This window comes from Pan paniscus, chromosome 3 (genome assembly GCF_029289425.2).
Source record: "Pan paniscus chromosome 3, NHGRI_mPanPan1-v2.0_pri, whole genome shotgun sequence".
Classification (NCBI taxonomy): Eukaryota; Metazoa; Chordata; class Mammalia; order Primates; family Hominidae; genus Pan; species Pan paniscus.
Genome location: NC_073252.2, coordinates 44,877,765 through 44,894,448, shown reverse-complemented (window position 1 = coordinate 44,894,448; position 16,684 = coordinate 44,877,765). Strand labels below are relative to the sequence as shown.

Below are 16,684 nucleotides of genomic sequence, written 5' to 3'. Positions count from 1 at the left end.
GTGCTGGGATTACAGTTGTGAGCCACCGAGCCGGCGCAAGAATAATTTTTTAACAGCTGAATAACAGCAAACTGGCAAAACAATGTCAGGAGAGGTAGACTTCAACTGTAAGATAAAGCCATTGTTTTCAAAATCTTTCATTATATGTTAGATCAAGAAAACATGTTACCCAGATCATAGAAATAACTGTTGTAAAAATCTTCCTTAGTATTACATATAAGAACAATTTTCATAAATATTTTACATATAAGAACAATTTTCATAAATATTTTTGTAAATTTTTATTTTATAAATAAGATGAAAAAATACTTAAAGATATGGGCAAAATGAACAGGTTGCCATGGTCAAGCTGAAATTTACCTATTCAAAAAGAGAACTTGGAAACAAAGAATGTATAAAAACCAACAATGGAAATCAATAAGTTTATGCCCCCTTTGATTTAAAACCCATAAAAGTTATAAAGTAGAATAAATACAACTAGATACATACACATTTTGCCAAAACGTTTTTCCTATAGGCTTTCACACTGTAAAAGAGAAAAATTCGTTTAAGTACATAATTCCATTATACTGTTTAAAAGCACTTCCTTACCAAAAACAATCTCCCCTTTACTAGAAAATTTTAATGATAGTATCATTACCTATGTAAAATTGCCATAAGCATATTAATTAGATACTTCAAATGCTCTTGTATTTATTTTCATGTACTTGGCATAAAAGAACAAATAAATTCAACATGTTTATCAACACACATTAAGAAAAAAAGGTCAAGGCTTGTGGTAGGCTTGATTAGGCCAAATTCAAGCATGATGTGACCTTGATTACAAGAAATACATTAGGTTATTTTTTACTCAATCTAAAAATTACCAATCTAAAAATTAACACTACTACTTCAGAAAAACAAAATATGTTTATTATCTTATTACTGCCTCTACTGAATGTGGATGGAGTGGCTAGGAAGCTTGATATATCCACCCCAGCAGTTATAAACTAATCTATTTCTACAATGTTTGAGAAATTTCTAGATCACTCTAATTTTGAAAATAGCTCCATCTTTATGTATTCCTTAAGACAGAAAAACCAATTTTTTAAAGGTATTATCTCAACACACTTATTTTAGAATGAGCAATTGCTAACTGTCTTAAATTGCACTTTCCAGGATGTTCCCTAGTTATCATTTCTACTCTGCCTGATCTCAGTATTTACGAAACACAGAATAACTAACCGAAGCAAAACAGTGTTAGGAAATGAAATGTATTTCAAACAGTGGGCCTAAAATTAACCTCAAGTCTGTATTAACATGATGGTTGTATTTCCTCATTAGGTTTGGGTTAAGGTAGAATTTAATAGCAATTTCCAGCTTTTCATAACTGAGGAGATACTTCCTACTTCCTAGAAGTCTTAGGATCATTAAGGAAAGGAAATGGGAAGTGCTACAAGACACATCCTGCACCTGCTGTCACAAGCAGAGCAGCTTATTCAGTGTTCTTCATTGTTATTTTTGGGTTTTTGTTAAAAAACTGGGTCTTACTATGTTTTCCCAGACTAGTCTCACAGCAATACTCCTGCCCCAGCCTCCCAAGTAGTTGGGATCACAGAATGTGAGCCACCACACCCAGCCAGTGTTCTGATTTATGTATTACATTTCATGAAAGACTAGTGTCCTACACAAATTAGCCTGTCTTCCATATCTACTATAATTCATGTGAGGTCCCTAATCTAGAATGCAAATCCTAACATGGTATTGGCATTCCTTGATTTATAACCTCCCTAGCTCTGCGGAAGTGGGGAAGCAATATTAAATGCTTTGGGTTAAAAAAAAATTGTAATTTTGTCATTTGGAAGACAAAACCTTTTAGTTTCAGTTTCTATTAATCTATAATCTACCTAAAGGGATAAAACCATAAAAGAAATTCCTTACCCAGGAAATTCAGTATAGACATTGATATGAGTGGAAATTAAAACAGTTCCTCAAACCCGTATACGTTATACTAACTGCAAATCACATCACCCAGTGCTGTTATATAAGTAATTCAAAGTAACAGTCATTACTTAAATCAGAAAACTGGAGAGCACCATCATACTGTTTCTACAAGTAAGAATAAAGCTTAGGCCAATGTTAAATAAAAATGTTCAATATTCTTTCACTTTTTAGGTATATCATTTCTGAAACTGGCTCAAGACCAAAAATGAATTTCAACTCACGTTTCTCTTGCAATGATTTTACTTCCAATAGCAGCTTGAATTGCTATCTCAAACAGTTGCCTAGGAAGAGAATCCTTCAGCCGTTCACATATGGCTTTGCCAATTGAATGAGCTTTGTCTCTGAGACAGAAAAATACAACTGTTTATATATCCTAAATAAGAATATTTCAAGTATTTTTCTAGGCCAGTTGCATAATCAGTGTAAAGGTGATCTCTTAAGGAGGTTCAAATGGAACTTACTTATAAATCTCTCTTACTCTCTGAATCATGAACAACTTCTCTGATTTAAAAAAGTAATGTATGATTACAGAATATTTAGAAATACAACATTAGACAATAGAAACCGTTCTTGATTCTCTTTCCTTACCCGCTGAAAATGGTTAAACATTTTGGAATGATTATTTTAAACAGTTATCTTTCTAGTCATTTTTTTGCATTTTTTTGTATGATCAGTGTTTACGATATATTCTACCCTCTTATTTAACAGACATTTTTATGTCACTAAATATTACTCCACAAGTTTTAATGGCTGAAAATAACAATATGGGTGCTTTGTAATTCATTTTAACCAATCTGCTGTTTCTTGAACACGTGGAGGTTTTCCTTTTTATAATTTTTTTACAAATATAAAAGGGCGCGGTGGCTTACGCCTGTAAATCCAGCACTTTGGGAGGCCGAGGCGGGCAGATCAGAGGTCAAGAGATCGAGACCATCCTGGCCAATATGATGAAACCCCATCTCTACTAAAAATACAAAAATTAGCCAGGCATGGTAGCATGCGCTTGTAGTCCCAGCTACTCAGGAGGCTGAGGCAGGAGAATTGCTTGAACCCAGGAGGCGGAGGTTGCAGTGAGCAGAAATCGCGCCACTGCACTCCAGCCTGGCAACAGAATGAGACTCCCATCTAAAAAAAAAAAAAACAAATAAAACAAAACAAAAAAACTTGTTCCCAATTCTAAATCCATCATTATAAAATGTTTAAAACTTTTTTTAATATGGTGAAGGGAAACATTTCTATGACACGGTTCTTTTTGACTATTATAGCTCTGTTCTATTTTTAGCAGTCTAGAGAGAAGTGTGGAAAAAAAAGAGAAAGCAAAGTTAGTAGGGTGAACTCTATTTTAATTACCTTAGAAGTTTTTTAAATGCAGCTGCTCAAACAAAAATAAATGAAAAACATATCAAAAGTATTTTCACATTCCATGATTAGTTTCTATTCAACTTACTTGTGTACAACAGTTACTAGCTCCTCTACAGTATTTCCATTCAGTAGAATATCCATTTTTACAAGTTCTGCAGTCTGGTAGCCTGCATCTTCGTAATCAAAACTAAAAGGAAAAAAGTCCAAGTGATAAATATTACACTTCCCGAGAGATTACCTTTATTACTCTTTACTCTTTACTAAATGTCTACTTTCTACCGCATTACACTCCCCAAAGAGATATGTTTCCATCAAAATATTACATATACAGTTTCTTGTGAATGGATCTAAATGTTATCTTTTTATGTTTATTAAATCAAGGGCAAAAGCAAGGGGAATATGTTTATAGGGGAAAGGAAAATAAGCTGGTGAACCTGACAAAGAAAATGGTTTATTGAAGACAAATATCATGCCTTCCCAATGTTCCCAGCAGCTGGGAGGCTTCGGACAATACTATATATTATTAATGGATCATTTTCAGATTCATGAGTTGGGTTTCTGTTTAACTTTCTATTACCAATGACAACTCTATGTTTAAATAAATGCTATGACACTCATAAAATGCCATTAATAAATGAGACCTTTGAATTTCCTATTTGGCTCTTCAGCTTGCACCTCCCTTCACAGGGCTTTTGTGAGGATTAAATGAGTTAATACATGTAAACCAATTAGAGCAATGCCTAGTACATAATAAGTGTTTAAACAGAGCCTAGCTTAGCACACACAAGCACTTAGTTTCAGCTATTACTTTTAACAATGTGGTCAAAGCTTGCAATGTTAGTCAAAACAGACATTTAAATGTTTCACTTATAAAACTGAAGTCTAAAGAAAATTTCAATTAGGCTTACAAGTTGTCCCAATCACAGACAAGAATACGTATACTCCTATTGTCTTAATTTTAAAACAACTGGTGCCTGGACTTGCAAAATTATGTTTGGTTTCTAAAGATTTTCAGCAGGAAGGTCATAAAGTGACAATAATACACTCTATTAACAGATTATTTTCAGAAGTACTGTTAAAATCCTTTCTTTCTTCACGAAGCATCACTTATACATTTACTGTATGAAAGATACCATGTTAAGTATCATACAGAATACAAAGCAAATAGAGAATAAAACAGACATGGTCCTTAACTTTGAAGTTGTTACAGCTCCAGCTATGTTGTGGTCCAAAATATTAAAAATCTTAAAAATTTCTTAACCCATTTTTTCAAAAGAAATCATTATAAAAATTGTGTTTTTGTTTCCAAGCAGTCCAATTGATACCTAACCTCTATTGAAAACATAGGTATTCTAGTGTTTCCTTAGAATGCAGGAAACACATTTGTAATTCCAAAAAGCTACTAGTTGCCGTTGATTCTTGCCTCCTGGTATGAAATAAATTTTTTCCTGATCTTAATTCATAGCCTATGATGACTTTCTGTTAAGTGTGGAATTGACTGCCTATGTAAAACATCCATCTTGAACATAATTACCTTAATGCTGGAAGCTGGAATATTTTATTTTTATGTAGTTCAAAAATAAATCATGTTCTCTCATTAAATTCAAAATGTATTTAAGTTTCCAAACGACAAGGCTTTTTAAGACCACTTATAATTCAGAAAGTAGTACCCAAATGCAAACTAAAATTGACAGACTTCTGTTAAAAATATTTATAAACATTAAACCTAGTAATCTTCCTTTCAACTCTAGTAATTTTAATATGCCCCTCAATTCATTTTACTTTAAATTCCATTGCCACTTACTTGCTCAAGGTCTTGTCTGAAAGAAGACATAGAAGAAGAAAAAACTGGGTGACAAAGTAGAAGAAAATTCTCAATACAAAGGAACATGAAGATTCCTTGGTAAGAAGAATTATATATGCTAACTCTCTTCACTGACAAGATGATTAAATACAGTTAAACTTCCAAGTCACTGTAGCATGTTTGTTAAACACTGGAATTTGTCTCTGCATGTTAACATTAACATTCATGCACTGTGTGGGAGTTTTATAGATGTCAATGTTCATTTTTCCCCTTCTGCTTCCCCATGTTTCACATCTGTTTTCTATGTATACTATCCTGTAACATAAGATTTTATGGCATAGTGAGGGTATCTAGAGTTATATGCCCCAACAACAACAACAACAACAAACAGCCTCTCAGAATGCTATGCCCTGAGTTTCTTATTTGTTATTTAATAGTAACTCTCCTTTCACTTTTATCTGGCTTTTCTCCATGTACTCCTATGAGATACACAAAGGTTTTCGTGATGAGGACAACCTGTTCCTCGAAAGACTAAGTTATTAAAGTGTTCACTAATGGAGCGGCACATTTAACATTTTTTACAAACTGAATATGCACTTTTATTTTTCAAATGTAAATAGATGCTCTTGAGATTGCATAACATAAATATACATTTTAAAAGTGCCACTGAGGTTATGGTAAATTTTTGAAATTAGGTCTAATTCTTAACAGACAAGGAATACAGCTCTTCATGAAAAGGGGACTAACTTTTTTTGTTAAAAGAGAAATAAAAGTTAGATAATAAATCAAAGGAAACTTTTCTCCTATAAGCAAATCACAAGTAGTCTGTAACACCTATAAAGTTGTTCCAGGTCATTCTAACCTTAGAGTATGATTCTCAACTACCTTCAAGAAAGCTGAAATTACTAAATAAATGAAGAATTAGTATACCCTTGCTCATCAATATTTCAAAAAAGTTGGTCAGACATCTTAGGTTCTCATTTTTTTTTTTACCTAGCGTATCCAGAAGATAGGGATTTCAGAGAGTCATAAAAATCTACCACAATTTCATTCAAAGGAAAGAGATATTTAAGCATAACTCTATTTTGATCAATAAATATCATATTCTTCTGAACTGCTCTTCGAGCCTAAAAAGGGAAGGAAGAAAATGGGTTTAATGATAACCTACTCAAATACTGAGGAATAATGTATTTCTCTAAAGGTCTAGTAAAAACTTATAGGCAGTATTTATAATCCAGAGAGAAACATTTTATATTTTAATTGCATTAGGCTTGCTACCAAAGCTTTTAATCTTTATCTAACAATTTTATCTTTTAAAATGAACACTATTTCATTTAACAGTAAATCAAATGTAACTACATATAAAGTCAAAAGTCCTAATTTCTTGTTTTACAAATAATTAGGTCCAGAGAAATTAAAAGTTAAGACCAAGATTACAATCTAGTTTTTAACCTAATCAAAGCTCAAGTCACCATTTGACACACTTTCCAATATGTATCAGAGTATTTCACATAGATATTTTTAAGGAATATAATTACATACCATTTGTGGATTAAATCATTTATTACAATGTGGTGAGAACTAAAGCAAAATGGGAGTACCTTCAAATTTATGGTCCCTGAAGTACTATAATTATCTTTCAAACTACTCAAAAAGGCGAAATTATACATTTAGCTAATTATCAAATTTCTTTCCTTTGGGCTAACATATCAAATCAGTAAATTACACAAATTATCAGAAATATTTTTATTTAAAATCAAAATAATTTAAAAAGTATACATATCTATGTGTATAGATATAGACAGATATATATATGAAAATCTCATTAAATTCAGTATGCTCAGCAGAAAGAAATCTTTTAAAACCTGAGTTGGAAATCACTATTTCAGAGGACTAAAACCTAATTTTGTATTAAATTGTATTATAGTTATACCTCGCAAAGCATCATTATTTTTCCAGTGTATTCATCTGGTGTGATAATAGTGCCCAAAACAACTGGCTCCAAATATTCTGTTACTTTTGATTTATCGGGGAATTGTGCAGGATTGATAATTGTAATTTCTTTTTCTCTATGTTCCTAAAAATTAGAAAAATCAGCAATACTTAAAATCTTAATATAATGATTATCATTTTTCTTGTTTGCCTTATATTTTAAAATCCCTCCAGCTGTAATCATTTAATATTAATAACAAGTATTAGTAAACAATATATTCCAATTATTGATATTTACTAAACATATTTCATGGACCATTTAGAAGAAGTATGACAAAAGAATACACTTTAACCTGACACTTATAAAACATTATAGTCTAATAAGTTAATTTTGTTGGAAAATATTTAGATTGCCAAAATTAGTATTTGTTTAAAATGAACAGATTGCCACTTACGTGGAATACAATACTGTCTTCATCACTGATTTGAAATTTAAAATTTCCCAGTCACCAGAATGAATGCTTCACTTTTTACAGGATAAATTACTTATGACCAAAATTACATTTTTCATCTTTGTGCTAGAATCAGAACATTATTTTCACTACTAATTTTACCTTTTACGATCAGCAATAGACTAGTTTTGATAATCTGGAGATTATATCAGGTTAAGAAAAATATTGCATAAATTAGTTTTCAAAAAAGTTCTTCAACATTAGCCATAGGGTAATTCAATGTTTATTACTACTAATCAATAAATATTTTGTTTAATACTTAATCAGCTATTGGTATAGTAAAAAGCTTCTCCTGCATTGTATATACACACATTTATTTTTTCCAAGAGACTAATGCAAAACAGTACTAAATACCAGTACTAAATACCAAGTACCTTTATCAATTTTGATGATGACAGTACAGCTTTATATGGAACAGTAGGGGTTGTTAAAATAACAGAAGCATTATATTCTTGCTCCAGTCGCTGGTTGAAAACTTCCATGTGCAAAAGTCCAAGAAATCCTAGCCTGGGGGAGGAAAAGACAAACTCCAAAATGTTTATGTCCCATGGGCTTCATTTTTTTTTTTTTTTAATGAACATATTGTTACTTTAAGGGAGGGATGGAATTAAGTCATTCAAACAATTCACAATATAATTAAATGCTAGCATAATTTTGTTAAATAAGATTAAAATCTTCCATTGGGAATCTATTTTAAATCACTATAAAACTTACCCATAAAATGTCAATCCACAACGTGAAACAGGCAGATAAAAATTGTTTTCGTTCACTTTACACTAATATAAACTTATTTTCAGTAAATGTTCCAGAACAATGCACCATTTTATACCTCCCTTACTTATAAAGATATTTTTTAAAAACCTCCCTTTCCTATAAAAATATTTTAAAAATACACCATTTACACCTCCCTTTCCTATAAAACACATGTGAATGAATCTTACCTCCAGCCAGCACCCAGAGCAAGGCTACTATCCCGATGAACGGTCACACTGGAATCATTTAAAGTCAGTTTTTCTATAGCACTCTTCAGATTGTTATATTCAGATTGGTCTAGAGGATACATTCCTGGGGATACAATGATTTCTAATTATCACGTGATAAGCTGCCTGCAGACCTATCAAACCACATGTGTAGTGCTGCCAACTTCCAAATTAGTCATTTACCTTTTAAATTACTTTCTTGTATTTTATTGACCAAAATATTGGTTTGCTAAAAATGAATGATTATTTGGTTTCAAAGTATCTTACAAGTCATTAGTCTGAAAGAATATACAACTAGATTTGCACTCCAAATAATGTTTTTAATGTTTTTGAAAAAATACAGGGAAAAGAAAAAAAAACATGGGAATTAGGCCTATTAAGAAAACACAGTGTAATTTCAAAAACAAAAGCACAAGACATTCCACAACCCAAATGAAACTTTATTATTGGATAAAAATAGGAGTCGACATGAAAACTATACTGCACTCTCAATTCTCTAAGGCAGATTATCTACTTAAAACCATAGTTAAATTTTGCTTTTTGGTATTTACTGACAAAAACTATGGGAATCACTACTGATTCTCTTTCATCTGACACCTCTGAAGTCCTCTAAAATCCACATGACTGACTTTGCCTAAAGGTAGGGGTAAACAAAGTTCCTAATTCCCAGTGAGAGAGACTGTAGGGCAAAAATTAAGGGCTAGATACTCAGCACAGAGTAACCTGATGACCTTCAATCAGGTCTTCCTTTTTCCAAAGTAAATGAAGTAAAAGATTCTGAAATTATACGTACTTGAGGCAACACCATTCTCTGTCATATCTACATTAGTACAGTACAATATTAAAGAAAGTCTGTCGAATATGAAGGCACTCAGTCAGTGTCTACTGATAATTACTAATAAGAACATCCTAATTAGAAAAATGTTTCAAATATAATAATGAACTCCCTAGAAAAATAAGAAAGAAATTTATATTACTGTATCCTATATATCACAGCTTCCTCCTTAAGAACTTATTTCTTAACACATCCTAAATGATCTCCCACATATAATTTCATCACACATATGAAATTATAAACTGATAAACAGCACAAAGTGAAACAATATGCTGGAATTAGTGGTTATTTAAAATAACCAGAATGTGTATTTTTTCCTTAACCACTGAGACAGACTTTTAGTTTAAAAATATCATGGCCCTCAACCTTTGAATTTGTGAACTCCTCACCTGCAAATACCATTGGTTTCGCTGATTTAAACCCAGGCAAGGGCTCCACTGGTTGCTTATGTAAACATAATGTATCTCCTATTTGCGCTTCAGTGACATCTTTCATCCCAGCAATCAGATAGCCCACCTGTCCTGCATATCTAAATAAAATTATTATATGCAAATATTTACTGCTTTAATGTTTCAAGCACATAACTCACAATTAGTTCTACCTTCCCAGGAAACTATCATACACTTTCCAAACTTTCCATACACTTTGAAAATAAGTGCTACATATCAATTATCAAACTCTGAAGCTTGTCAGCAAATGAACACACCAGGTCTTACAATCCATTAGACCTCTCTACTTATAAACCTAATGCCTTTTTCATGATTCTGCCAACCTTTGCAATTTAAACAGCAGTTTCTAAAATATATGTAAATACAGTGAAACTAGTAAGTACAAAAGCATACACTTGTGATGTCTTTTATTAATGAATTGTGTTGAAAATGTTCTTTAACAAAGGAAAAAAAGGTAAATTTTTATCCAAGAAAAATGTGAACTCTCAACAAACTGGACACTTGATATTCCTCCTGTAGCAAAAGAGCAAATCCTATGAGTTCAGTTTAAGCTTAGTTAAAAAAAAAAAATCCCTACAAAACTAAAATGATTTACACTTAGAATGAGCTTTAAGAACCTTAAATGAAGATGTGATGTTTGGTATATATGGCAGAATATAAATAGATGTTAAAATATTTCAGTAAAATAAAAATAGACTTTCTGACTCAATATAGTGCTGTTTTTAGACATATAACACTAAACACTCAAATGTGATCTGACAGTCATCTGGTTCAATAATTTCTACAGACAAGGAACAGGACCTTACAAAGCTCAAATTATGTACCAAGGTCATGCCTCATCAGTACCTGATACGGAGTAGGCACTCAATAAATAGTTCTTTTACAAGTCAATTCAGATGTTTTTCTAATGCACACTACCCTTGCTAATCCTACTCCCCAAGAATTTTAATCAAGGTTTTACCATGAATTCCACACTAAAGATTTATTAAGGTTTCTATTATACCACCTTTACATTGGAAAATCTAGTTATGAAGAAATGTCAAAAATGATACCTAATATGGATATGGGTGGAGGGAACTAACTCTTTCATTGTCTCATCAAATACATCGATATAGGATCCAATCTACCCTTGATCATAAATCTAGTTATAACTAGTCATTTAGAATAAAAAAAGTATCAACTGACGTTTCTATTGTCCTTCCCACGAGATTCCTTGACAGAGCATTTACTGTATAGTTGCATTAAATAGTTTTTTTTAAGTTACCAAATGAGGATCATTCTAAGCATACCAAGTTGAGAAAAATGCAGAAATAGAACCACATACAAATGCATTTTAATTTTACTAATGCAGATTACTTACAATTTATGAGTTGGCTGCTCATTAGGATTCAAAACTCCTACTTCATTAACTTCATATGTCTTTTGAGTATGTGCAGATACAATTTTATCTCCTTTGGAAACCACTCCGTCAAATAATGCTACATTGGCTATCACACCTCTATACTGGTCAAAGGTGGAGTCAAATACCAAAGCTCTCAGGGGATTTTTGCGATGCACTTTAGGACTAGTAAATATAAGTAAAAAGTAAATATATATACACTAAATTAAAATCTTAATAAAATTCCTATTTTCAACTTAGATATTGTACTTGAGTTCTTGAGAAAGTTTGATACACAACAGCCTAAATAAAAAGACCTTTTTATAAAATATATTAGATTTAATAACCTCTAGTTTTAACAAATTATTTATGAATATATTTGTATAGCTTAAAGCAAAGGAAAATAACTGCCAATGTACTGAGGTATATTTTATAATGATTGTCATGAAAAGACCTCTATCAATCATCTTTACTTTTACTTTACTGTACTTGCCTTCTATGTATTACTAAAAGCAAATAAATTTATTCTCGCTGCCTGCAAGAATATTTGCCACATCCATTAAGCTAACATAACAGTTCAAGCTGACAGTCTTTGAACTATTAAACATGGACAGTTTTTGAACTATTAAATAGAGACAACTAGTACAAAAATCACCAAATACTCACGGGGGGATTCTTTCAATAATTGCCTGAAGAACACTCTCAACATTTGTTCCAAGTTTAGCAGAAATCTAAAAAGATACATGTGAAAAATATAAGCATTTAAAGTTAAGACTATACTTTTCTATCTTGATGACCTGTGACTTATGATCAGAAGGAAAAAAAAATTCCAATAGTTATCAATTTGAGAAATACACCAAAAGGAAAAGAACAAAGCAAACAGTATATTGACAAATACCTCTTTTTCTATTATAGTTAGGTAGTTCTACAGTTCTAGAATGGAATTATAAGAGAGTCCTAATTATGGTATTGAAAGAGGAATAGTTCGAAATCTGGGTAACAATCATGTCTTTGCATTGAATGCATGTATTTCACCAGTATCTATCTCTTTGAGCATAAATTTCATCATCTAAAAAATGAAGTGATTATTCATATTCTGCCTAAATCTCAAGGTTGTTGTGTGGATAAACAATGTATGTGGATGGCATAAAACCATAAGGCATCTTACTACTACTTTAGTGTTCTCACACCAGAAAAGCAAGCCAACACTCAAGCCACATGGTATGACTGACCTTTATCACTGGTAATAAATGGACTATCTCTGAAATCCTGACTTCAAACTTCTTACTCTTCACATTCACTCTAGACCAGGATTTCTCAGTTTCAGCCCTACTGACATTTTGGGCCAGATAATTCTTTGTTTTGGGAGGCTGTCCTGTGCATTACAGGATGTTCAGCAGCAACCAGGGCACCTCATTTACCCACAAGATGCTGGTAGCATCCCTCCCAAGATGTGAAAACCAAAAATATCTCCAAATATTTGCCCAGGGGCAAAACCACCCACCACTGACAACTACTGCTCTAGACTGTAGTACTTTCTTTACAATAGTCCTTAACTTGTAACTATTGAATATACTACTTGATGCTGTCCATCAGCTTCACCCTCCACTCTGTTTCTATCCTTTCCCAGATGGGACTCCAAGATCCATCATTTACAATCACTCTGGTTCAACCACTTTCTGTTCTCTTCTTATTAGAGGCAGCTGACAAAACCTCAACCTTGACTGCATCCAATTATGTGTTTTTTCTATACCCATATACAGAGCAGCTTAACATTACTGGAAAAAAGAAATCAAATAAATGGTCTGGTTCGTTTCTTGTATCTGACAACGAGCTATCTTGCCTATGGGCAGCTGTGCTTCTTATATACTTATCTCCAAATCAAGAAACATCATTTAATGCAATGCAGATTTTAAAATTAAGGTTCTTTATTAATTTTAAAGTATGAAATGGAGGTTTGTAGACAGTGCTCAGTTTAGCAATGAACTGTTATGTTTTATGTATATTGTTTCCTCCTGGATCATAATCTCCTTTTCATATGGATAGTTAATACTGAGCCATAATAATTTCACATCTGGGCTACCATTAATAGCTGGATTCCCTGTATCTCTTCTTATACCTCTTTGATCCATTCTCTGTAAGGCTACCTGAATGACTGGTTAATTTGTTTCTCTTGCTTTAAAATCCTTCCATTGTCTTAGAATAATTTTCAAGCTCTTCAGCACAGCACGAGTCCCAGCATGACTTGATTCCTGCATACCCCTACAAAGCCTTCTCATCCAATCAACCTTTCTGATCAGTAAACATGCCAAATCTTTTCCTAATTTAAGTCCTTTACACATGCTCTTTTCTCTTCCTGGAATGTTTTTCCAAAAATTATTCATTCCTCCACGTTTCAGTTTATCAGAGACGCTTTTGCTAAGTTATTCCATGTCATAACGTCTCTCTAAGAAAAAAGACTTTTCACTGTTAATGATGGTATTTCACCTAGAATAATAACAATTTGTCGAATGAATTTCCTTGACAATCTCTATCCTAGTCAATAATTCCTATGCTTACTTCTTTGTTTACTTATTTATTGACTGTCTGCAGAAAGGAAGGGGTCTTGTCTGTCTTATTCACTGCCATACTCTTAGCTGGCATATACCAAATAAGAATCTGAATGAATTTTATTAAGATTAAAATCAGAATAGTTAATTGTATTTTAATATAACATAATCCAAAATATAAAACCATATATAACTTGCTCTTTCGAAAATTAAATGAGCTTGAAAGAAAAACATTACATTGCTGTGCTGACATACTTTACACTACCATGTAGTATAGCAGTTTGGCTGTGGCTGTTTAACAAGCAGATCATCATTTCAAAGGTAAATAAAAATTCAAATTTAAAATGGTAGCAACTTTGATATAAATAAAATCTATTGTTTCCTAGCACTACAACTAGCTTTTTACAAAACAGGTTTTTGTCAGTTCCAAGAATGATACATACAAAAGCCCTGAAATTAGTTTGAACCTGCTCTTCAAAGACAGTATTTCCACTGGGCAAAATGACACACAAGAAATACTGCAGGGAGTTTCAGAAGGCCTGTGTTTTAGTCCTGGCACATTGGCTAACTAAACCTGTGATCTTAGGAAAGTGATAAAACCTTTGAGCCTCAGTTCCTTTAACTACAGCATCGCAATAATTTCTGTATGTCCTAACAATATAAAAAGGGCTTTTGATAAGGATCAAAGGAAATAATAGTAAAAGAAGTTTGTAAAACTATAAAAAACAGCATATAATGCCAGGTTATCAAATACCATGAAATTTCACTTAGCCCAATTACTTGAGACTTTTTTCAAAGTATAATCTTTTTAGGAACGTATTTTACCTTAATACATTCATCACTTGGAATATCAAACACTTTCTCAATTTGGTTTTCAACCCTTTCAGGATCAGCATTCTTCAGATCTATCTTAAAAAAAAAAAATCCATTATGTGTTAGTATAATAAAGATAAGATGTATTATGTATTAACAGTATTCGGAGGTAATTAAAAGCTTACCCACTTTAACCTAACTGACCCCTCTACAATATTTTTTCAAAAGCAGTAAAATAATCTATATATTAGCAGTATAATTTAATAACCATGATTGAAAAAGAGAAGTTAAGTAGCAGAGCTTGCAAAAAAAACTTAAGCAGTTAGCTACCCAGGGCAGCAGAAGAGATCAGTAGTAATTTATCAATTAAGCAGCATGTGAACTGATTTTAAAGGTTAAGTTAAATACAACATTAAGTCTGACAACAAGCTGTCTTACCTATGGCCTTCTTTTAAACTTAACTCCATTATCAAGAAATCTAATTAAAGCAATGCAGATTTTAAAATTAAGATTCTAAATTAATTTTAAAATATGAAATGGAAGTTTATAGACAGAGCTCAGTTTAGCACTAAATTGTCATGCTTCATGTGTTGTATTGTTTCTTCCTAGATTATAAACTTCTCTTCTTTTCCTATGTATGGTTTAATCTGACAAACATGTTTCATCTGCCCTGCTTCCCTTCCCTACAGAAATGGCCCTCAGTTACCACAAGATAATTCAGGAGAACTATCTTCTCAACTCTGTGCAAGGGTGAGTTTCAGTTGCACTTCTGTTATATACAATTCAAAGAGATAAATCCCACCAATATATTTAATAAATAGCTGGTGATCCCTCATATAATAAATAGTACAACTGACATTTAAACATTAATTGTACTTTTAGAAAGTGAAATAACAACACTGTTGTCTCATTGTAATTACCTTATTTATAACTGGAATTACCGATAGCTGTGCTTCGAAGGCAAGAAAGAAGTTTGCTACAGTTTGGGCTTGAATTCCCTGAAAATATCAAGATACAAGATACTGAGATGACCATTCTATTATCTATCACAAAACTTGTAATTTAAGACCATTCCATACATCTTCATCAAGAGATTTTGCGTTATGCTAATAATAAAATTAAACAAAATGCCATGTAGCTACCCTTCATGCTTTTCTCTCCAACTTATGTCTTTGGGGTCAAAATGAAAATCGCTGATGGTAAAGCAATAATCACATTAAGTAGAGTGAGCCAACAGACAGTCTACTAAGCTTGAGATAGGAAGCCTTTAAGGAAAGGTACACGGCAGCTCAACTATGATACCTATTTTTCCATGCATCTGAATCATCCTCTGTAATAATTCCTTTCAGTTCAGAAAGCATTTATTGGAGGGCCTTTTCTGTGCCAGAAACTACATCAGGCATTGGAGAAACAAAAGATGTAACATGGACTCTCAAGGACCTCAAAGCTTATTAGAGAACACAGTCATCAAGGTGGTTTATAAAGGCCAGTACTGCCTACATAAGGTAGAGATTGACTTTCCTTGATGGGATCAGGAAAGGCTTAACGGCTTAACACAACACTGTCACCACCACCACTAAAAAAAAGTTGGGTTTTGAATGAAGAGTTTGTGAGAAACATGTAACAAAAGTTTATATTCACAGCTCTTATATGGTCATCTGCTGAGTGTCTTTACGGCTTACACAACAAAAGAGCTTAGTAATGTTATTGATTTTTTAAAAACCTAATACTTCCAAATTATTGCCTTAAAATCACCTAAAATGATCTGAAAACTAATGATTTATTCTCAAGATCTGCTAAAAATGGATATAGAAACCTCAGATTAAGAACTGCTAAAGTTGGTGGGGTTTTTTTGGTAAGATGCATTGACAATATGATGTCACACTTCAAAAAAATACAACAATCTTTTGAACAATTCCAATTTAAAAACTAGTCAATTCCAGAGAATGCTTTATTGTAATAATATTTCAGATTAACAGGATGAAACCATATGATTTTCAGTAAGTAACAGATTAAATCTACTTTTCAAACACAAAAACTCTATTTCCAAAACACATTTTAAAGAAAAACTCTTGAAACAACCAAAT

General features: G+C 32.3%; 2 protein-coding genes across 7 annotated transcripts in view; one reads left to right on the top strand and one right to left on the bottom strand.

Moving 5' to 3' along the window:
- GNPDA2 (glucosamine-6-phosphate deaminase 2) overlaps positions 1-15,728 on the top strand; it is a 44,475-nt gene extending 28,747 nt beyond the window's left edge. For 2 of the 3 annotated variants that reach the window (XM_055111310.1, XM_063603760.1), the window contains 2 exons: positions 15,287-15,347; positions 15,545-15,728. In XM_055111310.1, coding sequence (XP_054967285.1) covers positions 15,287-15,347; positions 15,545-15,590 — 107 coding nt within the window. In that variant the 3' untranslated portion in view covers positions 15,591-15,728. Of the gene's footprint in view, positions 1-5,158; positions 5,249-15,286; positions 15,348-15,544 lie in introns of all 3 variants that reach the window. The other variant, XR_004671033.2, reaches the window with a different exon arrangement.
- Positions 1-16,684, bottom strand: part of GUF1 (GTP binding elongation factor GUF1) — a 36,337-nt gene that overhangs the window by 16,743 nt on the left and 2,910 nt on the right. For all 4 annotated transcript variants that reach the window (XR_004671032.3, XM_055111309.2, XM_003832235.7 and 1 more), the window contains exons 5-16: positions 15,518-15,595; positions 14,610-14,693; positions 11,902-11,966; positions 11,218-11,421; positions 9,798-9,937; positions 8,535-8,658; positions 7,968-8,100; positions 7,083-7,226; positions 6,143-6,276; positions 3,431-3,532; positions 2,205-2,324; positions 490-526 (exon numbers count right to left, since the gene is read on the bottom strand). Coding sequence is in view for 3 of the 4 variants with exons in the window: in XM_055111309.2 (XP_054967284.1) it covers positions 490-526; positions 2,205-2,324; positions 3,431-3,532; positions 6,143-6,276; positions 7,083-7,226; positions 7,968-8,100; positions 8,535-8,658; positions 9,798-9,937; positions 11,218-11,421; positions 11,902-11,966; positions 14,610-14,693; positions 15,518-15,595 (1,365 nt within the window). In the remaining variant the exon portion in view is untranslated. The remainder of the gene's footprint in view (positions 1-489; positions 527-2,204; positions 2,325-3,430; positions 3,533-6,142; positions 6,277-7,082; positions 7,227-7,967; positions 8,101-8,534; positions 8,659-9,797; positions 9,938-11,217; positions 11,422-11,901; positions 11,967-14,609; positions 14,694-15,517; positions 15,596-16,684) is intronic.